General features: G+C 39.6%; 1 protein-coding gene across 2 annotated transcripts in view; it reads right to left on the reverse strand.

Moving 5' to 3' along the window:
- Positions 1 to 26,613, reverse strand: part of LOC115067409 (zinc finger protein OZF-like) — a 72,323-nt gene that overhangs the window by 42,145 nt on the left and 3,565 nt on the right. Inside the window, exons 3-6 of one of the 2 annotated variants that reach the window (XR_003846829.1) lie at positions 25,237 to 25,329; positions 22,687 to 22,772; positions 21,482 to 22,103; positions 20,235 to 20,275 (exon numbers count right to left, since the gene is read on the reverse strand). Coding sequence is in view for 1 of the 2 variants with exons in the window: in XM_029555159.1 (XP_029411019.1) it covers positions 20,796 to 22,103; positions 22,687 to 22,772; positions 25,237 to 25,329 (1,487 nt within the window). In the remaining variant the exon portion in view is untranslated. The other variant, XM_029555159.1, reaches the window with a different exon arrangement.

Raw genomic sequence — 26,613 nt, forward strand, 5'->3', positions numbered from 1 at the left:
TTGAGATAGGGTTTCCTGCAGCCCAAGCTGTCCAGAAACTCACTATGTAGACCTGGATGGCCTTGAGATCACAGATATCCCCCGCCTCTGTCTCCGAAGAGCTGGGGGGTGCTGGGATTTAAGGCATGTGCCACCACACCTGGTGATGTTTATCCTACTGTAGCATCAGGGCTTTGAATCAGCCCTCTATTTTATGTTCTGGGATGAAATCTAGAAGTAGTGAGAGGCAGATGCAGATATCCTATAAAGGAAGAAGCAGTCCTGGAAGGAAGTCAGAATTCAACCCCCAAGACAGGAAATATGAATCTCATCATACAAAACATAGATTTCAGCAATTCCTACTTCAGTTTTAGTAGGTATATAATATTCTATTTCTTCATGACCTTTCATACATTCATACCACCTTGGTGTTCACATGACTCCTCTGTTAGAGTCTTTTGTCCACCTATTAGTTTCATCTAGTTTACTGCCTCACTCCAAGTATCCCTTTTGTTTTCATATTATTCATTTATATGTATAAAAATAAGCATATACACATTTATATTTAAATATATGTTCTGAAAATGAAAGAATATGCAATCCTTTCTGGTGTTTTCCTCTGCCATCATTTCTTCTTTTCTACCAACTGCATTTCCACCACTTCTTCCTCCCAGGTCACCCCGCCTCTCTGATTCCACATTATATGTATATTGTATAAAAATCTAGATTCTGGGCTGGTGAATAGAGGCCCAGAACTTTGGATACTGCCGGAGAGCACCTGACTGGGGCCTCCACATGGCGAGCTCCCCAAATTTAATGGTGCCTATCTCCCTGCTTTTGGAACTACCTGCCATCCCTCCGACTGCCCCAAGGCCAGGTTTTCATGCTGCCTAGTATGGGCCTAGACCTTTGGAACTGCTTGAGAGTGCCTGACTCAGCAGTCTTTATGTGGTGAGTTTTCCAAATCACATGTCCATCCCCTTACCTTGGAACTACATGAAATCCCTCCCACTGCCCCAGGGTCAGGCTTCCCTGCTGGCTAGTAGGGACCCAGACCATTGAAGACTGCCTGAGAGCACCTGACCCACACCTGATGCAGGCCTCTGTGGTGTGAGCTTCCCAAATCATGCCATGCCCATCCCCTTGCACTGGGACCATTTGGAGTCCCTCCCACTGCTCCAGGGTGTACTCTTCCCTGCTGTCTAGTTGGCACCAGCACTTCCATCTCCCATCTCCTTTCCTTGGACATTGGCACTATCCATCTGAGGCTTCTGACATGTTCTTAACTATCCAGGGCTGCTTCACCCTCCTGAAGATCTCCTGAGAGGTCTGAGTAGAAACAGCTGGTCCCTCCAGTATAAAATCAAAGGACAGAACCTGAAGCCCAGTTCAACCAGATTTACCTATCCAATCATAAACTAACCAAGGTACATGATTAATACAAACAGAATCAGATTCAACTCAACAAAGGAAATATTGCGATACATACCACATAAGCAACAAAAGAAAGGCACATGCCAAAACCACAATTAAAAAGTAATGTGAAATATCAAAATAATATGATCCCACCAAATACCATCAGAAGAGTTCTATAGTAAGAACCTCCTAGAGATAACCCATAACACAGAATTTAAAAGAATAATCATAACTATGATTAAAGATTTCAATGAATTTGAAGAACATACAAACAAATCGAAGAACTAAAAGAAAATAGCAATGTACTCCTGACTGGATTCACAAAAGAGAAATATTGAAGAAAACTCAGGCTGAAATGAAAAGGAAGTGAAAAACTCAATAAGTCACTTTGAAACAACAGAAAAGCCTGGCCAGTAGAATGAATGAAATGAAAAACAGAATATCAAGATTGATAAAGTAGAAGAATTGGATCACTCATAAAAAAACATGAAAATTTTTTAAAAAGAACAGGAATGGGATATGTCAGAAATGTGGAACAACAAGAAACTACCAAATTTACACTACATATGCATAGAGGGAGGAGAGGAATCTCAGGCAGATGGTATTGGCCAGATCTTTAAAAGTTTTATAGAAGAAAATTTCCAAAAATTAAGGAAAGACATACCCATACAAGTACAAAAAGCACACAGAACTCAAAATACAGGACCAGAAACGAAACTCCCCATGATATATCAGTAAAAACACTAAATGTGCAGAAGAAAGAGAGAATGTGGAAAGCTGCAAGAGAAAAACAAGTCACATATAAAGGAAAACCCATCAGAATTACAGCAACCTATGAAAGCCAGAAGAGCCTGAACAAAAGCATTCCCACTTTTAAATGACCATAGATGCCAACCCAGAATACTTTACCCCAAAACTTGTCTATTATAGTTGAAGAGAAAAGAAAAATTTCCCATGACATGAACAGGATGAAAGAATTCATATACACAAAACCAGCCCTTCAGAGAGTGCTTGAAGCAATCCAAAGGACTGAAGAAAGAAACAACTATACTTAAGTGGCCACAGAAAGGAACTAAATTAAGGTATAATTGTGGAGACACAAAACTAGATAAAGAATGCAAACAAAAGTTAAAATGATGGTAACCAATACACATCTTTCAGTAATAACTAAATATCAATGACTTGAACTCCCCATGAAAAGACATGAGATTGTTGAACAGATTAAGAAACAAAATTCATCTTTTTATTGTCTGCAAGAAACTCATCTCACCTTCTAGGATAGGCACTACTTTAAGGTGAAAGGATAGAAAAAAAATTATTCTAAGCAAATGTCACTAAGAAACAAGCAGGGGTTGCAATTCTAATATCTGATGAAAAGATTTCAAACTAAAATTAATCAAAAGACATAAAGAGGGTCACTTCATTCTGATAAAAGGAACAATTGACAAAGGAGATATTACAATCATGAACCAGTATGCACCAAACTCAGTGCACCCAATTTCATGAAAACAGTACTACAGGACTTTATGACACAGATTAACCCCAGCTCAGGAATAGTAGGTGACTTCAATACACCACTTTCTCTAATAGGTCAACCAGACAAATAGTAAACAGAGAGATATCTAATCAAAAGGAAGAAAGAGCAAATTCAAGTCAGCGATGAAAGGGTAAACACCACAACTGACAACCAAACTATTCACAACATTATAAGTGACTATTTTAAAAACTATACTCCATTAAATTTTAAAATCTAAAAGAAATGGATGAATATATTAAATTCATTAAATTCATGAATATATTAAATTAAATATATTAAATTCACCAAAGCTAAACCAAGAAGAGATCAACAGCTTAAACAGATCCATAATGAATAACAAAATTGAAACAGTAATACAAAACCTCCTGATTAAAAAAAAGCTCAGGTCCAGATGGAATCACAGGAGAACTCCACCACACATTTAAAGAAAATCTACACCCGAAACTAGTTAAATTATTCAAAAAGATAGTCCTATCCAAGAATAGACACTCTGCAGTCTCTTATTCCTTAAAAATTGGCCAGTTATGGCCTTTTGTGTGCATCACACTGTTGTATAAGGAAGTTTTAATGGTAAGACTTGAGGGATACATTAGTTTTCTCTTTACTTCTTGCTCCACTGTGTTCCATGAGCCTTAGCTGTAGAGGTTCAATGGCTAAGTAGGTGTAGGTGTGCCTCCTAGTACTGAACATCTCTCAGACATATATCCTCTGTGTCTGAGCAGTTGTGAAATCCTGCTTTAGCCTCCATCTGTTGTACAAAGAAGCTTCTTTGATGAGTGGTGTATGGTATGCTTGTCTGTAAATACAAGGATTGATATTTAGCATACAGTAAGAAATTTTATTTGTCTAGAGATATGAGAGAGATAGGGTTTTCACTAGGATCTATGTCCTTTCCTGCCATGTGTATTTGGCTGAGTTTACAGTGCCACCCATGAGTTCATTCCTATTGAGAGAGCTTTAAGTTCAATTAGATAGCTGCTGATTACCCCCCACATAACTGGCATTGCTGCACCAACAGAAGTAGTTTGCCATACTGGTCATTATGGTTATTGGGCTTTAGAACTGGGTTGGGCCATTGATTTTTTTTCTCTTGACAATTTGCATATCAGCATCTAGCATTATGATAGCCAAATTTCTGTTACAAGGCTTCTAGGTCAGTTCCTGTTCCATTGCTTCAAGTCCTTTGTCTGAAGTATGTCCTGTCTTCAGCAGTAGGGTCTTATCTACTAGTTGTGGGAGATAATCAAGAGGTTTGGCAATAGCTTGTGTTATTTGGGGAGTCTCCTGGACCACCCTCAACAACCACTCAAAGAGAGGTCTCTTCTGTCTGGCACTGTGTTCCTTGTCAAGCAGCTCCCAGGTATACATATGTGCTAATGCTCAGACACTGTATGTGCATTTTTCATGGGGTTTTGAGGATATCACATTTCACTATGGGTTTCTTGACCTCTCCCCAAGATTCACTGAGCTCTGCTCTTTTTCCTCCCATCTGGCCTCCCTTCTCCATCTCCATTTCAGGGTCCCCATCATGCCCACTTTCCCCCCAATAACACCCACCTCCCACATACCCCCTAAACTGAAATACCCCCCACATACACACACCATGGTTCCTTGCATGTTCCTTCCTCCTCTCCTCTCTGCACTCCCACTTTCCCCACCTCTTCCCAGGAACATTTGTTCCTGACCATCCCCCTTTCAGGTTCTTTATTTCCCTTCAACTCTGTGTATCTTTTTCATTTTACTGGCTCCTGGTGCTACATCTGAATTTATACACTCACATATAAGGAATTGATGCTACATAATCCACAAATGGGGAAGAACATAGATTGTTTGCTTTTCTGCATTTGTTAGTTCACTTAGTATAACAGTCTCTAGTTCCATAAATTTACATACCTGAAAATTTCATAATTTCATCTTTTCTTACTGCTGAATAGAACTATGTTGTGTAAATGTACAACATTTTCATTATCCATTCATCAGTTGAGGGACATTTAGATTGTTTCAATTTCTTGGCTATTGTGAAGAGAGGAGCAACAAACATGGATGAACAGGTATCTGTACAGTAGGATGAGTCCTTTTGGTATATGCCAAGGAGTAATATAACTGCCATATGGTAGGTTAATTTTTAGTTTTTTGAGAGTTCTCCACACTGCTTTCCATAGTGGTTGCATGGGTTTTCTTCCCACCAGTAGTAAATGAGCATTCCTCTTTCTCTACATCCTTACCAACATTTGGAATATCTCAATCTCTTGATCTGAACCAGTCTGACTAGGTAAGATGGAATATTAAAGGGGTTTTATCTGCATTTCTCTAATAGCTAAGGATGTTGAGAACTTTTTAAGGGGCTTCTTAACCATTTTTATTTCTTTGTTTGAGAACTCTCTGCTCAGGTCTATTGCCCATCTCTTTATTGTGTCATTTATTATTTGTTTTTGAGTTCATTGTGTATTCTGGATATTAATCCTTTGTCTGCTGTGTAGTTGGTGAAGATTTTCTCCCACTCAGTGGGTTTCCTCTTCCTTTCCTCAGTTGTTTCCTTTGATACACGAAGGAAATTTGTAATTTAATGAGGTCCCATTTATTGATTGTTGATCTTAGTGCCTGAGCAGCTGGTGTCTGGTTTAGAAAGTCTTTTCCTACACCTATACCTTGGAGTGTACTGCCTATGTTTTGTTCTAGCAGTTTTTGAGGTTCAGATTTTATATTGAGGTCTTTGATCCAATTGGAGTTGACTTTTGTGCAGGGTGAAAGAAAAGGGTTCAATTTCATTCTTCTGCATGTAGAGATCCACGTTTTCCAACACCATTTGTTGAAGCTCCATTGAGTGTTCTTGGAACCTTTGTTGAAATTGCATGTACTCGTGTTTGAGTCTTCTAGTTGTTGTACTCCATTGATCTACGTGTCTATTTCTGTGCAAGTACCATGAGGTTTTTATGACTATAGTTCTGTAATATAATCTGAGATCTGGTATGGTGATGCCCCCAGGGTTGTTCTTTTTGCCCAAGATTGCGTTGGTTATCCGGGGTCTTTTATGACTCCATATGAATTTTAGGATGATGGTTTTCAAGCTCTGTGGAGAATGTCATGGGTATTTTGATTGAAATTGCATTGCAGCTATAAATTGCATTTGTTAGGATGCTCATTTTCACAATATTGATTCTACCAATCCATCAGCATGGTAGGTCTTTCCATCTCCTAGTGTCTTCCTCTCTCTTTCTTTGGAGATTTGAAATTTTCATTGTAGAGATCTTTAATGTCTTTGGTTATGTTTATTCATAAATTTTTTTGAAGCTATTGTGAATGGGAGGGTTTCCGTGAATGCTTTTTCTGATTGCTTGTTATTTGGTATATAGAAACGCTACTGATTTTTGTAAGTTGATTTTGTAACCTGCCACTTTGCTAAAAGTACTAATAATATCTAACAGTTTTCTGGTGGAACTTTTGGTATCTCTGTGTATAATATCACGTCATCTGCAAATGAGAGAATTTGACCTCTTCCAATCAATATTCCTTTAATTTCCTTCTCTTTTCTTATTGCTATTGCAAGAGTTTCAAGCACTATATTGAAAAAGAGTGGACATAGTGGACATCCCTGTCTGGTTCCTGATTTTAATGGAACTACTTCAAGTTTTTCTCCATTAAGAATGATGTTGGCTGTGGGTTTGTTGTATATAGCTTTAATTATGTTGAGGTATGTTTCTTCAAGACCAATTCCTTCTAGGACTTTTAACATGAATGCATGTTGGATTTTTGTCAAAGGCCTTTTCTGCATTTATTGAGATGACCATGTGGTTTTTGTCTTTAAGTCTATTATATATGTTTTATTACTTTTACTGATTTATGTCTACTGAACCATCCCTGTATCTCTGGAATAAACCTGGCTTGATTGTGGTGGATGACATTTTTTATGTGTACCTGGATACTATTTGTGAACATTTTGATCAGTATCTTTGCATTTATGTTGAGTATAGATTTCTTTTTGTTATTTTTGTATCTTTATATGGTTTTGATATTATACTGATACTATTTTCATAAAAGGAGTTTGGAAGTTCTCTTCTGTTTCTATCTTTTTGAGTAAAGTAAGTGTATTGATTGTAGATCTTCTTTGACTATCTGCTAGAATTCTGTTGTGACTCCATCTGGGCCTGGGTTTTAGTTGGAGGTTTTATGTTACTGTTTCAACTTCCTTATTTGTTATAGGTTTGTTTAGGGGGTTGAATCCTTCTTAATTTAACTTTGGTGGCATTTATGATTTTAGAAATTCATCCATTTATTTTTTATTTTCAAATTTAATGAAGTATAGATTTTAAAATGCATTTCCTTACAATGATCTGGAATTTTTTGCTGTCTGTTGTCATCTGTTCTTCTAGGAAACAATTCCTTCTAAGAGTTTTAACGTGAATACATGTTAGTCAAAAGCCTTTTCTGCATCTATTGAAATGGCCATGTGGTTTTTGTCTTTAACTCTATTTATATATTTTATTACATTTATTGACATATGTATACTGAACCATCATTGCATTTCTGGCACAAACCCATCTCTGATTTTGATGATTTGTATTTGCTCTTTCTTTCTTTTGGTTAACTGGGCTAAGGGTCTGTTTATCTTGTTTAACCTTTAAAAGAACCAGCTCTTAGATTCATCGATTTTTTGTATTGTTTTGTTTTTATTTTATTAATTTCTACTCTGGTTTTTGTTATTTCTTCTTGTTTACTAGGTTGAGGGTTGGTTTATTTTTGCCTTTCCATAGTCTTGAGTTGCACTGTTAAATATGTGTATTCTTTCTGATTTTTTAAATGTAGGCACTAAGAACTATAAAGTTCCCTCTTAGAACTGCTTTTAAGGTGTACCAGAGGTTTTGTTGTGGTGTATTCTCATTTTCATTTTTGTTGGGAGCTACTATTATGGGCACAGCCATTGCTGCATTAGGCTGTGGCAGCTTGCCTTGACTTAAGCATTGGAGAAAGAATGCTTCCACCCTGGGAGTTTCTCTGCTCCCTGCTTCTGTGGTCTGAGTTGACAGGCTATGCTTCCCTGATTAATTGGCAGTCTTGGAAACATAACTAAAGAGTTCTGTTTCAGTTTATGGACACTGGAGTTTCTCAGCACTGATAGCTTAGTTTCTAGGTAGAAATAATGAATTATAGTAGTTGCTAAGAGTAATCACAAACAGTGCACCTTATATCTAAGATATTATAAGTATTATGCAGCTGAATCTTGGATACTGTCAACGTTGGGTGAGTTTCGGTTGGTGAAGTAACATATTCTTGGTAGTAATGTAATGAATGTATCCTTGGTTATTCCCTGGTTACTTTCTGTTTAGTGATGTATCCATAGTTATTCCTTGGTTACTCCAGATCTGATTTCTATATAAGCTTGGTTTGGTTCACAATGAACATGCACTGGCACATAGACCTCTGCATCTCCTGTGTCTTCATTTCTATCCATCAGGGTCCCCAAGGCCACCAGGCTTGGTTTGTGGTCACTATACCGTGACACATTTTGTTCCAGGAATACTTTCATTTCTTTCTTAATTTTTTTTCTTTGACCTATTCATCGTTCAGGAGTGGTTTGTTTAATCTCTACGAGTTCTTGTAGTTATTAGAGATTCTTTTGCTGTTGATTATAAACTTTATTGCACTGTGGTCTGATATAAAGTGTGGAATATTTCAATTTTTGTGTTTGTTTAGATTTTTGTTTACCAGATTGTGGTCAGTTTTAATCTTGCATGGGCTGCTGAGTAGAAAGTGTATTCTTTGTTACTTGGATGGAATAGCCTGCATATGTCTGTTAGGTCCATTTCATGTAAGGTCATTTAATTCTGATGTCTGTTTATTCTTTGTCCAGTTGACCTGTCTATTGAAGATAGTGGGGTATTAAAGTCATGTACTATTACTGCATTAGAGCTAATCTCTGTTTTATAGTCCTGGAGTAGTTTTTTTGATGAAATTGGGTGCTTCAGAGTTTGGTGCATATATGTTCATAATTGTAACATCTTCTTGGTCAATTGTTTCTTTGATTAGAATACAGTAATACACTTTATCTCTTCTGATTACTTTAATTTGAAGTTTATTTCATCAGATAATAGAATTGCAATACCTGCTTGCTTCTTGGAGCCATTTTCTTGGAAATTTTTTTTCTACCCATTGACCCTAAGGTAGTGTTTATCTTTGAGGGTGAGATGAGTTTCTTGAAGACAACAAAAAGATGGGTTTTCCTTCTTGATCCATTCCACTATCCCGTGTCTTTTGATAGGGGGATTGAGGCCATTGATATTTAGTGTTATTATTGAAAGGTGTGTGTTGTATACTGTCATTTTAATTAGTGTTTGTGGCCCTATTTTGTGATTCTGTTATTATACCTTTGTTTTCTTTATGTATCCTCTTCTGGGTACTAATTCCTTTCTTCAGTCCTTTGTATTGCTTTGGTATTCTCTGTAGGGCTGGATTGGTGGTCATGAATTGTCACTATTCACATCATGCAAAAATTTCCATTCCATTTTGATCATTCATGATAGACAGTTTTGCTGGATAAAGTATTCAGGGTTAGCATCCATGGTTGTTTAGAGCTGGAATACTTTGGTACAGGTTCTCTGGCTTTCATAGTTTACATTGAGAAGTCAGCTGTAATTCTGATGGGTTTTCCTTTATATAAAACTTGTTGTTTTTCTCTAGCATCTTTAAGTACCCTCTCTGTGGTCTGTACATTTAATGCTTTTACTACAATACACTGTGGGAAGCTTCTGTTCTGGTTATGTCTAATTGGTGTTCTGTGTGTTTCTTTAATCTCTATAAGTAAATCTTTCCTTGATCTAGGGAAGCGTTCTTCTATAATCCAGTTGAAGATCTGTTCAATGCCATTGACCTGAGATTCTTCTCCTTCCTGTATGTCTACACCTCATGGATTTGGTCTTTTCATGTTGCTCCACATTTCCTGAGTATTCCATTTCTGTTTTTAAAATTTTTACATAGTCCTTGTTTAAGGAGTCCAGGTTTTCATCTTTATCATTCAGTTGTGCTAATCTGTTTTCTGTTTTATTCATTCTACTTGTGAGGCTTTCTCCTGTTGTTTCTAAGTGGCTTATTGAATTTTTTAATCCCACGTTCACATTTATTTAATGGCACCTACTTGTTTAATAATTCCTGTCTCTTTTGCAGCATGATTTGACTGCAGTCTTCTTTTCTCATACATTTTTCTTCTCCAAACTGTACATTTTTCATTTGAGTATGCCCTACACATTGATCTTTTTCTTGTACACCTGTATAATTGTCATCAGTAATAATTGCCACAGACACAATGTTAAGCTGTCTTGAAAATGACTCCATGAAAATGTTAGCTCATGATTTTTAAATTCAGCTTCATGGAAATTCTCAGGACCTGGGCAGAGTATAACCAGAATCTTTGACAAAATATTGCACAAAGGACCTCTAGACTGGTTTCTAAGGAAGTTCTTTTTTCCGTCTTAAAACTCACGAGGTGCGCCTCCACTGTCTGCATTACTCTCAGTACAATGGTCTTCCAAGCTCCTACTAAAATGACCCATTATGCTCTGCTTATAGCTTCCAATGTCTTTTACATCCCAAAGTTCAAAAGTCTCCCATATTCTTTCAAAAAATAGTGTAGTTATATTCTTCACAATGAATGGTGCACTTTCCTGATACCAATCTCTGTATTCATTATTTTCTGCTGCTGTGGTAAAATGCCATGAACAAAAGGAACTTAAAAAAAACAATGCTGTTTTTTGCTTTGGTTTTTGTCTCCAAGTTCCATAAGGCTAGACTCCATGCTAGCAGAGAATATAAACAGTCAGACAAACCACAGAGGCAGGAACTGGAATCTGAATGAACACCTTTAAAATGACATACAAAAAGGGGGAGAGAAAACACACACACACACACACACACACACACACACACACAGGGTTGTGGCACAGCTACAAGACCTAAAGGGCCATCTTATTTATTGACTTAGTTCTTGGAAGCAGCACTACTTCCTAAAGTTTCATTAAGCAATGCCAAACAGCACCTCTAACTGGGGACCAGGTATTCTGGTACATGACATTATGGTTGTGAGAAAATCAGGGCACTGGGAGTGTACATGAAGCAAGTACTTTTATTTAGGCTGCAGCCTGGTCCATTGCACTCAAGCCAAATATTCTTTACCCAAGAAAGGAAGTAGCACATATCTTTTACACATTAGGCATTGGGTTACAGCTAGAAGGAAACTTACATATTGGTACATATTGATTGGCTATATGGCTATATAGTCAGTAAGGTTTTAAAACCAGGATAATTATTATAAATTTAGAAAGAAAACAAATGTTAAAGAAAATCCTTTGTCTAAAAGTTATTGCAAAAGTCTACATCTGAGACAAAATTCAGGAAATCTTGTCAGGACAAAAGGTCAATGGTTCTCTCTAGCTATATTAGTGTTCTAACCACAAACTTGACATCGGAACTTTGCTGGCTGATACACAGAGAGAAAACAAGGATTAGAAATTATATTTCTTTAAATGTTCCATCAGGTCTTAAATAGTCCATCAGGCTCTATTTCACTATGGGGGAAATTTCTCATTCAAGTTGTAACTGTAGGCCATTCTGATTCTACATCCATCACTCTACACTGTAGGAGAGGGGACTGAGGGGTTGTATCTTTCATTACTGGAACATTCTAGAAAGTCAGAAGCAGTGGCACAGTGGGGTTGACCTCTGGCTTCCTTTCTCTTCTGTCTATAGTGTCCCTGTTGGGTTTCCAGGCACTTCTCTTTCATCTCTTCCAGGAAAGTCCACAAAACCTACCCCTCCTGTCAGCAGCACTGGGACACAGGTAACTCCACACTGCTGCCTGCTGAAGTTAAAATTTTCCTTTCAGAAACACAGTATCTCAGAGTTTCTTCCTCTCTAAGGTCCTCACTTTCTCCCTCTGATCCTTTCTTCTTCCCCTACTCTTCTCATGTCTGTCTCTTACAAACCCTCCTCCCACAAACGCTTTATCCCCTCCAACTTTAGACACTGTTGACCATCAGCACCACTTCTTCACTTTGAGGCCTTCAGAGTCTGGAGAACACAATTTTCCATCCTGGTGCCTAAACAGTGATGCCCAAGCCTGCTACAGAACAGGAGGCATTGCAATTCTCCCTTAAAACCTGCCATATCCTTGGTTTTCCCTTCATGTACAATGGGCAGAACTGCCTATCACACACTCTTCTGGGACTGAGAATCAAAGAGAGGTGGCCTGACATCCTCAGAGGCAGTCCTGGGCCCTTCCCAAGGCAATTCCTTACTCTTGACTCCCTGTAGCTCATGCCCCTGGAAGGACATAATGTCACACATTCCTCAGCAGGAAAACTGAGTCTCAAGAGAGATAACTGCTTTCTTGAGGTATATCTAGGAGTGGGTAATTGGAAATGCAACCCAGGGTCCTGCCCTTGCCACTAAACTTTGGTCCCTTGTTTTGCATTATTGTGTTTTTGTCATTGAGACATTGTCTCAATAAGCTGATCATATTGCTTTTGATGTCATTCTATAACCCAGACTGAATTCAAGTTCTCAATTCTTCCATCTGCTCATGGGTAACTGGGATTACACTCTTAAACCATCATGCCTGGTTTGGTGATGGTCTTTCAACCCAGAAATATGCCTCCTTCCCAACTCTCACCTTGATGGGGCACTGATGGGTCGAGAGAGTTATATAGAGACAAAGAAGGGGGAGAACTGGAAAGGGTCTGGGAACAGATGTTCCTGGGATCTTGCATTCCTGGTTAACCATCCACCTTAGTGTTGCCAAAGCCAGCAAAGGAAACTAATTAGACCAGGGCTACTTGTCAACTTTTAAGCTCTCACAGAGATTCCAAAGACACAAGAGACAGAATGAGGATAAAACATGAAGCCAGAAGTGATTGCTACCATCTTTAAATCCCAGTACTCTGGAGTCTGAAGTAGAATGTTTGACATAACTCAAAATCAACCTGAGCTCAGAGTGAGACCTTACCTGAAAAATCATGTAAGACAAACAAAACGAACTCATAGGTTGGAAAGAGACAGATTTGAAGACACAGGGAAACACATAAAATGGGGGACCCTCATTTTGTATGGGCAGGTTTCTGATGTAGTTCGTATTTCCTGTGTCCAAAGCCTCCTCATCTGACTCCCATGACTAAGTGAACAGGACTCAACTCTAAGGAATTCTGGAAAGCCCAGAACTGAGGCCCCACCCCAAATGGATACAAGTGGAGTTGGCCATTGTCCAAACTGGCTTGCTCTTGAGCATCTGAGTCATATCAGGAATGAACTAGGCTGGTTACCTTCCCCAGTGTAGGAGGGGAAGTGGTAAACAGAGCTAGATTGGCAACATGTCTCCACAATAAAACTTGGACCCTGATTGTGACCTGCCTTTAGGTATTCTCTCTCTCTTCACACTATCTCTTCTTTTGTATCCAGGTCTCTCTCTTTTTCCATACATGACAGTTTTTTTCTGCATGTATGTGAGTGCTTATGGATACCAGATTAGGGCATCCCTGAAACTGGAGATATGGACGGTTGTTAGCCACCATGTGAGTGCTAGGAATCAAACACAGGTCCTCTGCAAGAGTAACCAGTGCTCTTAATCCTGAACTATCTCCCTAGCCCCTGAAACTCTCTTTTGTTCTGTGCATCTTGATATCCCTGTTTCTGAGTTAGGTTTCATAGGTAACACTCCACAGTCTCAGATCACCTGAGAAGGGAGTCTCAAATGAAGGATTTCCCAGATCAGATTGGTTTGTGGGTATGGTTTGGGGGGGTATTTTTTGATTGTTAATTGATTTAGGGGGCCCTAGCCCACTGTGGGGAGTGCTAGCCCTGAATAGGTTGCCCTGGGTTGTGTAAGAAAGACAACCATGAACCAGCATGTGATCCAGCAAAGCAGCTTTCCTCCATGGGTTCTGCTTCAAGCTCTTGCTTGAGTTCCTGCCCTGACTTTCCTTAATGGATTGTGCAACCTAGAAGTCTAAGCCAATTTAACCCACTCCTCCCCTTTCTAAGCTGCTTTTGTTCCAAATGTTTTATAATAACAGAAAAACTAGAACACACTGGCACCACTTTGTACTCCTCGGGTTTTGACTGGGTGCTGGAACCCCCTCAAGAGATATTTGATGAAGGAATTCTCCCCACGCCAAGAGCTGTCACTGAGGGGAACAGGGAGGATGGTGAGGTGGAGCAGCTAGTGCCTGGGCTTCTCTAATTTGTTTGTCCCTGCCTTGGGCTCCTGTCTTCACTTCCACACATGCCAGGGAGCTCGCCCTGATGGTGTAATAATAGCTAAGGAGGAGGATAGCAATTTAAAAGCCAACAAAAGCTGGAGACCTTGTTTAAAAAAAAAAAAACACTAAAAAACAACAATAAAACAACAACAACAACAACAAAACAGCAGTGGGAGATTAAAAGTTCACCTTGGTAGACACAATCCCAGGGTCTCATAGGATAGATAATAAGGAGTCAGAGACAGTGCCCAGTGGTGTAGGTAGTGGGATACAGCTTCCCACACCTGATTCAAGATACAGGACACATTGCAGGGGAGAGTGGCAGATAGGACTTCAGTCAGAGTTTCATGTGGGAAAGCCTAGCCCTTTATTGAATATTTGGGCTTAACTTTACACATATGGCTATGACATCTTATGAATTACATATAAAGAGGTATCAGGTATTTTGAAACAGTGGTATAAAATGATTAAAAATTGTCACATGAGGTCTATGATAAAGATGAATCACTTGCAGGAAAAGGAATCATTTGAAAGGGTCCCTCTGTCTGTTCTGTGGAAGATAGAAATGACTGTTGGAAACAGGAAATTCAAGCAGTAAGGACTGTAACATGGCAGGAAGGAGTCAGTGATGGTTGTCCCTAGGGAAGGGAAGCAGTGGGGAGAAGTGGACCTATTCTGTGCAGATGCTTCCAAAGTGTTCCACAGGTATGAAAGTTCCCACTGGTAACTGCAGGGGCTGAGAAGTGACCAGCCTTTGTTTGTGATTGTCCCTGTGTCAGTTAGGCCTATCTGCATTGCTGTAGAGTAGGACAGCTTGTCAGCTGTGCATTGGCTAGTTAGCTGTTTTCAGAACAGAGGCTGTAAGCTAGATGTCCAGAGCCTGTGGCAGGTGAGGCATTTAAGGACTTGATATTAATATACTGTTCATCAGAGTGCACATGTGCAGAGTAAAAACAGAATCAGGAGAAATAACTTCAACTATGCTGTATGGATCAACAACTTTTAAAAAGGAAAGCAATAAGCCTGGAGTGGTGGCACACAACTTTAAGCCCAGCACTCAGGAGGCAGAGGCAGGCAGATCTCTTTGAGTTTGAGGCCAGCCTTTTCTACATAACAAGTTCCAGGCTAGCTGGGACTGTAGGGAGACCCTCCCTCAAAAAGACAAAGAGAAAAAAAAAGGAAGAAAAGGAAAAGGAAAGCAATAAACAAAGAGCCTAGAACAAATAGGCAATACACTTGAATCGCCAACTGTTATAGGACACATGTAAGAATTCATCATCATACAATGTACTCAACACACTTGGGAACTAGAGAAATAAAATCATAGCAGGCATAAAAAAAGTACTGGTGATGAGTTGGAAGAAATGAATACTCTTGAAGATAGAAGTTATTATTCATCACAAAAAATTGGCTGATGAATACACATGATATTCCCCAACAATGCACAAGAATAATTAGTGTCCACATGTACAATAACAACAATCAAAATAGAACAAGAACAGGTCCAGAGTTAAAACCTCATGAGTGCAGGCAGGAAGAACAATCAGAAAGCAATGAATGATTCAGTATGGAATGATTATAGGTTCACATTGATGACTCCAATTAAACACTGGAACATGGTTTTTATGTCAATATTTTCAATTTATTTGCAAGTTTTTCAACTAGAGTGTAAGAAAAGGTTCATTTATCTAAAACATGTTTACTATCAGGGAGAGTAACATGACAAATGAAACTCCTAACATTTGATAAAAGCACCTGGCAGCTGGAGTAGTTTGTGCAGTACTGGAAGCTTGCAGAAGCCAGTGAAAGCCTGCTTTTCAATGATACTTAGGTCAGCACCTTGCATCATCACCCCTTCACAATGACTATGTCATATATAGCACACTCATTTAATTTGTATTTCATCATTGCAATTCTCACAATATCATGGTTGACTTTTAAGGAGAGATGGCTCAGGCTTAAGCTGAGTGCTGCTCCTGGAGAGGACCAAAATTTGCTTATGAGCAACCATACTGGATGGCTAACAATCCCCTGGAATTGCAGCCCCAGGTTATCCAACGCCCTCCTTTCACCTCTGTGGACACTTGCAAACATATACATTAAAAAAAATACATCTTAAAAATTTGAATATAGTAATATCACCTTCCTCGCAGTCAATGTCTTCTGTTGACTATGTAATTATGTGACCACTTCCAGAAGGGTTTCCTCATTTTGTATCTTCTATATGGTGTTGTAACATGCTGTTTTTAAGCACATAAAACTGCCTGTTCTTAGAAATTTCTTCTTTTTCTAATGCAATGTAAACAGAATCTCCTAAGGCATAACTATTGGAATGTCACTGTCTTCACTGAGGGTAATTCACTTAAATTTTTTGCAAAATCATCCTGAACCCCATGAAACATGATGACCCCCATCCCTTTCCACAGGCAGGCATATTTACTGAAGTTTTCCTATGGTCTCTACTTTAATAGAGTCCCTTAATTATCTGGTATTTCCAATATCAGTGGACAGTGTACTATGCTAGAAAACTTCCTGACTGTAAATATTCTGACAGTGGTATTCAAATGCATGTGGACTAATATTCACTGAGATTTGCATCACCATTCAAAGCTTTTCTACATTTTAAATTCATAGGCTTCATCACACACATGAATTGCTTACATTCAGAATACCTTCAGTAGAAAGTTTTCATGAATTCTTTACACAGATGGTGTCTCATACAAATATTGGTTTTCTGATCAGAAATATCTCCCTTGTGGTAGCAAGTTTTCATACATTCTTTGCTATGCGTGGTCTCATGTACATATACTCTCTGATGTCAAGTATTTTTCTGTAAGCTTTCCTGCATTCTTCACATTCTTAGGTATCTTTTTAAAAAAGTTTATTTTGTTTTTTGGTCTTTTTGAGACAGGGTCTCCCTGTAGCCCCAGCTGGCCTGGAACTCACTATGTAGACCATGCTGTCCTTGAACTCAGAGTAAATTGGGTTCACAGGGTAATAAAGCAAGTAGGCACAAGGGAAAGGTGTGGGGAAGACCCGACAAAAGGGTCCATCTGTATTTCCCAAGCACAGCTGTGGCCGGATCTGCACTGAGCCGGAGTTGCTAGGGACAAAATTCATGGAAAACAAGCACTGTGCTGGTACAGCCTATGGAGGGCTTTAAGGCCAGACCAGCAATTTACCACAGGAATAAGAGGTGATTCCCATTGCACCACCTGCTACAGAGGAATGTGGTCTCTTGGGATGTGAGCCCCATCCCTAGCCACTCCCCTGAAGCAGTGGCCAAGTTTTCCCACAGATGAGAGCCATACAGGGTGACCAGAGGCCCCATGTTGAACTGAGGATTTACTGGTACCCCACAAATATACAAAAGACATGGGCCCTAGTGGAAATTGGAATAGTGTACATTGATTCATAGCCCCTGCAAAATCACCAAGGCCAGTTGGTAGGAGTGGACACATATGGAGATAAAATCATACAGGTAAAGTGGACTAGACTCACTCTGAGGGTGGGCAATTACTTCCCCCCCTGCAGGAGTACAGGTGTGCTTTTCTTCCATGTGGGAGAATATTCTAGGGATAAATGCAATACTGGGAAACATCATGTATACTACTATTGGGGAGTTCCGGATGAGGATGGGAACAATGACAGCAATTATGTAGGTGTAGCCACAATGGGAGCCAACAAAATTACATACCCCATGGAGAATGGTGAATATTAAAACAGTACAGGCTGCCTAGCAGTAGGAATGAAATTACAGAAACCACCCAGATTCTAGAAAGGGAAGAGATTATCTACGCAGCCCAGAGCCCTTTCAATAGCCCCATATGGCCTATCAGGGATGGCTCCTGGAGAACAAGTATAGATTACAGAGAATTGAATAAGGTGGTATCTTTCATCCATGTAGCTGTGCCCAATGTTGCACTTCTAACTGAACAGCTGGTGTGGTAAATGGGGTCCTTCCATGCCACAGTGGACCTTGGTAACCATTCTTTAGTATACTTTTAGCTGCTGAAGCCTAAGGTCAATTCACAGTCACATGGAATGGATGGCAATGGACCTTCAGAGTACTTCTCCAAGGTTATCTCCATAGCTTCACCATTTATCATAGGAGTGGCCTGGAACCTGGCCTTGTTACCCTGTCTGCCCTCTGTAAAGAAGTTTCCACTATATAGACAATATAATGCTAATTTCTGAGTGCCTTACAGATTGAGAAGCCCATTTGGGGAACATGCAAGTGCACCTGAAGGAGCAAGGATGGGAAATCAACCTGCACAAGGCAAAAGGGCCTGGTACAGTGGTCAATTTTTAGGAATTTTATGGTCAGGTAGGACTCACATGATAACATGGCTGTGGATTTTTTCATGGCTGTATTTCAACAGTCTGTGCAAATGAATGCAAAACATAGATATTTTGAGAACTTCTAGGATACTGGCAAATTTTTATACCTTACCTTGCCCAGGTCTCCTGTCCCCTGCATAATTTGATAAAAAGTGATGCTACATGGGAGTGGGATGGAAAAGTCGAACAGGCCTTTGAGCAAGTCAAGATACTGGTTGAACAAGCTAAATAAATGTGTAGGAATTGCTGGCAGCATACTAAGCATTGTAACAAGTGCATTGTAACAGGATGGAAAATAGCCAAAGCTGCTGGCATCCTGGTAAAATACAGTGACAGACATCAGGCTGTCCTGTCCTGTGAGGCTTGTTCCTGGTTACAGCCCCAAAGGCTGGCTGCCATGATGGGAGACACGCATACACCAGCTTGTCCTGTAAAGGACTAGCAAATTGATAATATAGGGCCCCTGCCAGCCAGTGAAGGATGCAAGCATGCTCTCAGTTGTGTGGACACAGCCCTAGGCCATATGGAGACCTTTTCTTGAAAATGAGCAGCAGCAAGTAAGGTTACCATTAAGGCTTTACCCAACTCAATGTCATGTATAGGTGCCCACAGTGAATTGATAGTGACAGGAGCACTCATTTCACAAGAACTGATGTCCAAACCTGGGCTGAGAATAGCCAGGTTCAATGGTATTTCTAACTTCCCTAAAATCCTATGTGGGCAGAGATAATTGAAAGAAAAAAAAATAGGTCATTGAAATAGCAGTTAAAAGCCTTAATACAGAAGGAATACTACAGTAGTGGTAGGCCTTTCCAAAAGCTATATGGTTGTTAAATGAAAATCCCACTATTGGGGTGGGTTGCTCCCCATGAGCTGCTGGCTAGAGAGGGCCTGAAGAAGCCCTCAAACAATAAAAGCTATTGCCACTAATGTTGGTTGCACACCAGAACTAGAAGGTAAGACCCTATTTCCAAAGACACCACAGGATGTGGGCATGGAAAGGGAGAAATCATGCTGGGACTTAGGTAGAAACTCCCTGTTGCTGGATGGCAGGCCTTCACAGTGCCAGAAGATGTTATGCAGATGGTTGGGGGACAATTGTCCCCAACAGTTCTGTTTAATGACAGAACCCAAGTGCTGCACTACTGACATGCCAAGCAAGATATGCAGGCTGGTGCAATATTGGCACAACTAATATCTGTAAAACCAACAAATTTGCAACTGGATTTAAGGCCCGCTACTCAGGAAGCAACAAATATCTGGTACTGTGAATCAGGTCAACCCTCAGTGGCAGGGGAAGTTATAGGCCCCGTTGGGAATGCCACCCAAATTGTTTTGTTAGATGGAAGAAATGTACCTGCTAAGGTGACTTCTAAGAATTTGTGTTTATGCCCATAAGTTAGGTTATTACAGTGTCTGATTAGATGTTCTTGCTTCTTTTTATTTGTGTTTTTATAGGAGGAACACCACTGAGATGGGCCAAAAGCCATGTCTTGGAAACAGACGATGAAAAGGCCCAAGTGTTCAGTATCTCCTCCACAGAGGGACAAAGATCATCCTACATCTATGTCACCCCCTCCAAGGCTCAGGGACTCTTGTAAAAGAGGATGATGGAAAGAACGTAAGAGCAGGAAGAAGGGGTGGAGTGTTGCACAGGTTGCCCTCCAACCAGCAGACCATGGACAGTTGCCTGTTAAACAAATTCGCTTGCACCCACTTACCTGTTAGGATCATCACAGCCAAGCTTGTTGACCATTATGCTCTGCAAGAAAGGAGGGGCAGGGAGAGTCAGCCACACCTCCGAACTCACCATGGAAGGGGCTAAGGGTATACAAGCTGAGAAAGCTGTGGGAAGTGTCACGTCATTTTGTGCAACTGTGAGAAAGTCATCATCCACGCTTGGATGAAAACTTTCCAGTGTAGCTCCTGGGTGTGGAGAAGCACTCACACTTCTGTATGTGAAACCTCACATATTGCTCTATAAGTAAGCTCAATAAACTCAGTGCTTTCCTAGACTGTAGTTTGGTGAAATCAAGTCTCCTTTTGTCAGAGGGTACAACATGGGGTAAGGATGATAATTCTGTTTACACCTCCCAGAATGTACATCATTTTAGCTACATCATTATTATGGTTTATTGAGTTCTATGATATGAAGATAAGTGTGCCCTGCAGAATAAATTTTTTCTATAATCTTTGTATTCATATGGCTTCTCACCTGTATGAGTTCTATGATATGCACTGTGATCTGACTTGGAAGAAAAAGTTTTCCTATATTCTTCACATCAATAGGTCTTCTCACATGTATGAATTACTTGATGTGCACTGAGAATTGACTTGGAGGAGAAACCTTTCCCACATTTTTCACATGCATAGGGCTTTTCACTGGTATGAGTTCTATGATGTGCACTAAGACCAGACTTGGAGGAGAAAGCTTTCCTGCATTCTTTACATTCATAGGGCTTCTCACCTGTGTGAGTTCTATGATGTACACTGAGAAATGATTTGTAGTAGAAAGTTTTACCACACTCTTCACATTCATAGCGCTTCTCACCTGTATGTGTTCTACGATGTGTATTGAGGACTGACTTGGAGAAGGCTTTCCTGCATTCTGGACATTCATAAGGTTTCTCACCTGTGTGAGTTCTACGATATACACTAAGAAGTGACTTGGAGGAAAATGCTTTCCTGCATTCTTCACACTCAAAGGGCTTCTCACCAGTATGAGTTCTATGATGTATACTAAGAAATGACTTGGAGGAAAAAGCTTTTTTGCATTCTTGACACTCATAAGGCTTTTCACCAGTATGAGTTCTATGATGGCAGACTAAGCGTGACTTGGAAAAGAAAGCTTTGCCACATTCTTCACATTCATAGAGCTTCTCACCTTTATGAGTTCTCTGATGTTTATTAAAGGCTGACTTACAGTAGAAAGCTTTACCACATTGTATACATTCATAAGGCTTCTCACCTGTATGAGTTCTCTGATGGTCAATGAGGGCTGACTTGCAGGAGGAAGCATTACCACATTGTTTACATTCACAAAGCTTCTCACCTGTATGAGTTCTCCAATGTCTATTGAGGGCTGACTTGCGGCAGAAAGCTTTACCACACTGTATACATTCATAAGGCTTCTCGCCTGTATGAGTTCTCAAATGTTCAATGAGTTTTGACTTGTGGTAGAAAGAGCTACCACATTTTGCACATTTATAAGACTTCTCACATATATGAGAAATAAGATGGCGAGTGAAGCGTGACCTATAGAAGAAAGCTTTGCCACATTCTTTACATACAAAGGGCTTCTCATCTGTATGAATTCTCTGATGTTTAGTGAAGTTTGACTTGCGTAAGAAATATTTACCACATTCTTTACATTCATATGGCTTCTCATCTATATGAAGGCTCTTATGTGCAGTGACATTGGACTTAGAATAGAAAGCTTTCTGACATTCCTGAGTTTCAGAAGATTTCACACTTGAGTGATATGTGTGTGTCTTGGGGTGCTGTGACATGAGATTAATCATTTTCATACATGGTTCACTTTCATATGATTTTGCACTTTGATGGACTTCCGGTTGAATCCTCATCTCTGTCTTGAGACAAAAAAATCTATTAAAATTGTTTTATCAATAGGGCTTTTTCTCAGCATGTGCCTAATGATGTTTTGTGAGATAAAATATATTAATTATTTCTTTTTTGGAAAAGGGTCTCACTCTTTAGGTATGGTTGGTCAGGTACTTGCCTCAAGCTCTCAGAGATCCACTTCTCTTCTGCCTACCAAGTGCTGAGATTAAGGGTGTGTGCCCCCATAATTAGCATGACAAAATGCCTTAAGATTTTTCACAGAAAATACATTTATAATATTATCTCCCATAGGGTACTGAATCATTTACTGACATTAGTCTAGATACACTTCATTAGCCAAGATATATTACATGTCATGGATGCTTACTTACATAAGAAATATCCTATAGAGTAAGTGTTAAAGAAAAAAAGGATTTCGAACAGTAACTGAATTTACCTCTAGAAGTTTCACAAATATATCTTATCAAGCTCACAATAGAAAAGTATTACATTCTACCACAGGTTAAGTTACTGAGAAAACAATCTAAGTGCTTCCTGTCTTTAAATTTATATTCCAAACACAGTTTGTGCTGGCATTAACGTTTTACCTACTTCAGTGATCACTTCACTTAGAATACTCTTGGTGCGTCTCACTTGCGTCTCTTGAATTTCCAGGCAACTCTTAGTAATAGGGACACCTGAAATGATAATATCACCAACCTCAAGTCAAACATTGTTTCTTAAACATATGCATGAAGTACATATATTATGTTAGTTTAAAATTACATGAAGTTTAATAAGTCTAAACATAGATCCATAATGCATACAATAAATCACAGTAAAAGGCATGGCAGAGCTAACTCATGTCTCCTTGTTGCTTTCTCTCAGTCCAGAAATATGCAGAGATCAGTCGTTTATGTACCTTGTAAATGCTATTTTAACCCTGTGTTCCATTCCTCCATTGTTATCAACTGTACATACATCATACTATATCACATCTTATGACAAACAGGAAGATTGTCATCTATCGGCTATGAATAGGCAGGTCATATATCCTGTCTCATAAGCAGGTTAGTGAAAGGATTAGTATAAATGTATTTGCAGTTTGTTTACTTAGCCCTGAAAAAAAGCAAAAGAATCCTTCATTGGTTATTCTATGTAATTATTTTCCTTTCACAACAGAGGACAGATTTTTCCAAATAATTCCTTTAATCCATCTTATGATTTATATATCTCTTTCATCTCCAGGATATGGATACGTTTTATAAAATGATAAACTTTTTGTTAAAAATAAAATGCTAAGAAAATATTATGCTGCAATTACACAATATATTCTTGTGCAATAGTGGAGATTATCAATAGCAAATTTTCTGACAACTTTTACACTAGATCAAATTGTACAAAATAATGGATATGATCTGCAATTGTGTACAGAAAATGGGTTACAAGTCACATTCACTTCAAATACTTTTCATCCTATCTTCCAGTTGGTTCAGTGCTCAGGGTTCTCTGGGCTCAGAGCATCAAAAGGACTCCTTAGGTCCCTGAGGAACCTCGGTGGTTTTGGACAGATTTATGGGCTTTGGGCTCCGCCATGACTAAACTACTTTCTGGTACTGTAGACACATCCTCCAGTTAGATAGAGGAGGCCTTTCCCTCACAATGGTAAAAAGTCTCCTGTGGGAGATAAATCCTAGGTTTGGGTTGCCTCTCAATGGGCTCATATAATGCTAAATTTATCTCAGAGACCCGTGAAAACTGGCCCAACCTCCTGACCCTGGTCTCCAGGTTAGATATATTCCCTATAAAGTGATTTCACCCCATATAGATTATGTTCAGAAGTCTGACTCCCCTACTGCCTAGACTAAGGAACCCTATTCTGAAAAAATTACTGACCAGTCTCTCTTAAAAAAATCTCGTTTCTCCAACAATGATCCAGGCATATCCCTGGATCCTTCCTCTATACCCTGCCACCTGTTCAGAAAGGAGAAAGAAGTCCAGTTCCATCACTGGTTTGATTAGAATCTATGGCTGACTACCATATTTCCAGGCCTAACAAGACCTCTTGTCCTTCTCCTCCTGGGTTTACAGATTGGGCTTTGCCTATTTAACTGGGTGCTGAACTTTATCAAACAACAGATAACTGTCTCAAATTAATGTACCTGAGGACTTAGTACAACCTACTGTCACCTGAGGATATTAAGCCAATATTTTGACTGTGACCAGACCAGGGAGGAATGAAATGGCAAAACTAATTCCATTTGATCCTGCCTGACTTTTGCTTTAACCTGTGGTTCTGTCCAGCTATTCTCACTGGAGCTAGACAAAGCCAGTCAGTTATGAAGGCCACACCTATATTTTCAAGGGGTACATTGTTTCTACAGTACTGGGACACTTACAGGTAGCATGTCCAGGTTATCACCACCCACCAAGCTATACCTGCAATTCCAAGGAGCCAAATTTTCTGCATTTCTGAGAAATGTTTTGTTAGCTGAAACCCTCTTTGTTAATTGACCTTCCCCTGGTCTGGTGTAACTACAGTGATCTGATGTAACTATGGATACTGGCTTTGTCCCTGGCATGATGTAATATTAGTTTTAAGTTTCATAAACCCTGTCCTGCTTCTCTGCCAGGTTGGAGTTCATTTAGGTGTTAGTCTCCCCTGACTGCCAAGAGGTTGGAAGACCATTTCAACAAAGGCAAATTAAAAAATAAAACAAAAATTATATATGAAACAAGGACAATTAAGAATTTATGTAAAATATCTAACCAACATGAGGCTGGAGAGATGGCTTTGTGGTTAAAAGCACTTGCTGCTCTTCCAAAGGACCTGAGTTCAATTCCTAGCACCCATGTTAGGTGATTCACAATTGCCTATAAGTCTAACCACAGTAGATCCAACACATTCTTCTTGGCTATACACACACACACACACACACACACACACACACACACACACACTTACTTTCAGACAGCCTGGGCAGGCTTGACACAGAGAACTTCATTCAGAAACTGTGTAAGATTAAATAAATACCTGACAGGAAAAACTACCTGTCATTGGGACTAGGCTTGGACTAATGTTGGTGGAGACATCTCTGCATGAAGAGTATCTTATGAGCAAGCCTCTTGCTGACCTCCCTTCTCCAGCACGCATTCCCTGACCTGGGAGACTCCAGAGTGAGGCTTCTCCTATCTTCCATGGCTCAAATCCATGCTCCAGCCTGAAGATCAATTCAGGTTTGGTCATGCAGTACCCTGTAAACAGAAAATGATAGAAGCCTGTGCCCAAATGGTAAGTCTGATATGAGATGCTGTGCTATGATGGCTAAATTAGAAACTATAAAGGATTTTATTATTGTGTGCATGCATCTGTGTGCACATACATAATATGTTCCTGTGTATAGCACAGCAGGCACATGGAAATCACAGAACAACTTTGGGGAGTCAGTTCTCTTCTTACCCCTACATTTGGAAAATGGGATGGAACTCAGGTCACGAAGTTTTGACCTGCGAGAACATATCCTGGCTCCCTAAATAACTTTTGTTATAGAGTGATTGCACTCGCACATCTTTCATTACCTGGAATGTGACCCTCAAGTGGCAATAACCTCCATGATGAATAATCCACCATGACGTTTCTACAAGTGAAGAATAAAGAAAAGGAGAGGGAAAAACCCCACAAAAGGAGGACACATGGGCTATCAGGACCAAGGGACCCGAGAGAGTGCTTAAAAAGTGAGGAAGCAGCTTTTCAAAGAGCTGAATTACTTAAATAAAACATTTAAAAGGGCAGGGGTAAAAAGGAAACGAGTCCAGCAGCTGAACTGATGAGACAGAGGAAAAAATTGTGAGCAAAGAGATGAGTTCTTTTTAAATAACCACTTATTAAAACATTGAAAAAAAAAACAATTGATGGAGAAAAAAAAAAACAATTGATGGACTGTTATTAAGAAAGCAAACATGGGCCACAGTGATGGCACAGAGGATGAAAGTGATTTCTGATTGCTGCTCAAGGCTGACCAGCCGAGTTCTGATCCCTACTAAAAAGCCAGAGTGCAAGTACATGTCTTCAATCTCAACACTCCCACAGGGAAAGGAGAAGCAGAGATGAGAAAGACAAAAGACATCAGGCCAGTTACAAGGTAAGATCAGCAGAGACACAAAAACACCAAGATAGACCAATTTCCAGAGAAGGTGGAAGGCAAGGACCAGGTCTCACAACAGTCTGCTGACCACATATATGCAACAGCATGCGCATCACCACATAACACACACTGACAACATTTTTTAAAAGAAAGCAAAAATGCTCAATAAAGTAGACAAGAGTGTAACTTCACACAATGTGAATTATATGCAATAAATGAACAGTCTATCGCTTAGTGAATGCAGAAAGCATAGAATTACTTCACTAAAGATGGGAACAAGACCAGGATGCACTGGTTCATGCTCTTTCTCAGGACACTAGGAAGTCTGTGTATCATTCCATAGACAGGAGCTAAGGGAAGGAAACAAAGGACATCCAAAGCAGGAAGGGGAGTG

The sequence above is a fragment of the Nannospalax galili genome, unplaced genomic scaffold, assembly GCF_000622305.1.
Source record: "Nannospalax galili isolate Female #2095 unplaced genomic scaffold, S.galili_v1.0 scaffold664, whole genome shotgun sequence".
NCBI classification, from domain to species: Eukaryota; Metazoa; Chordata; class Mammalia; order Rodentia; family Spalacidae; genus Nannospalax; species Nannospalax galili.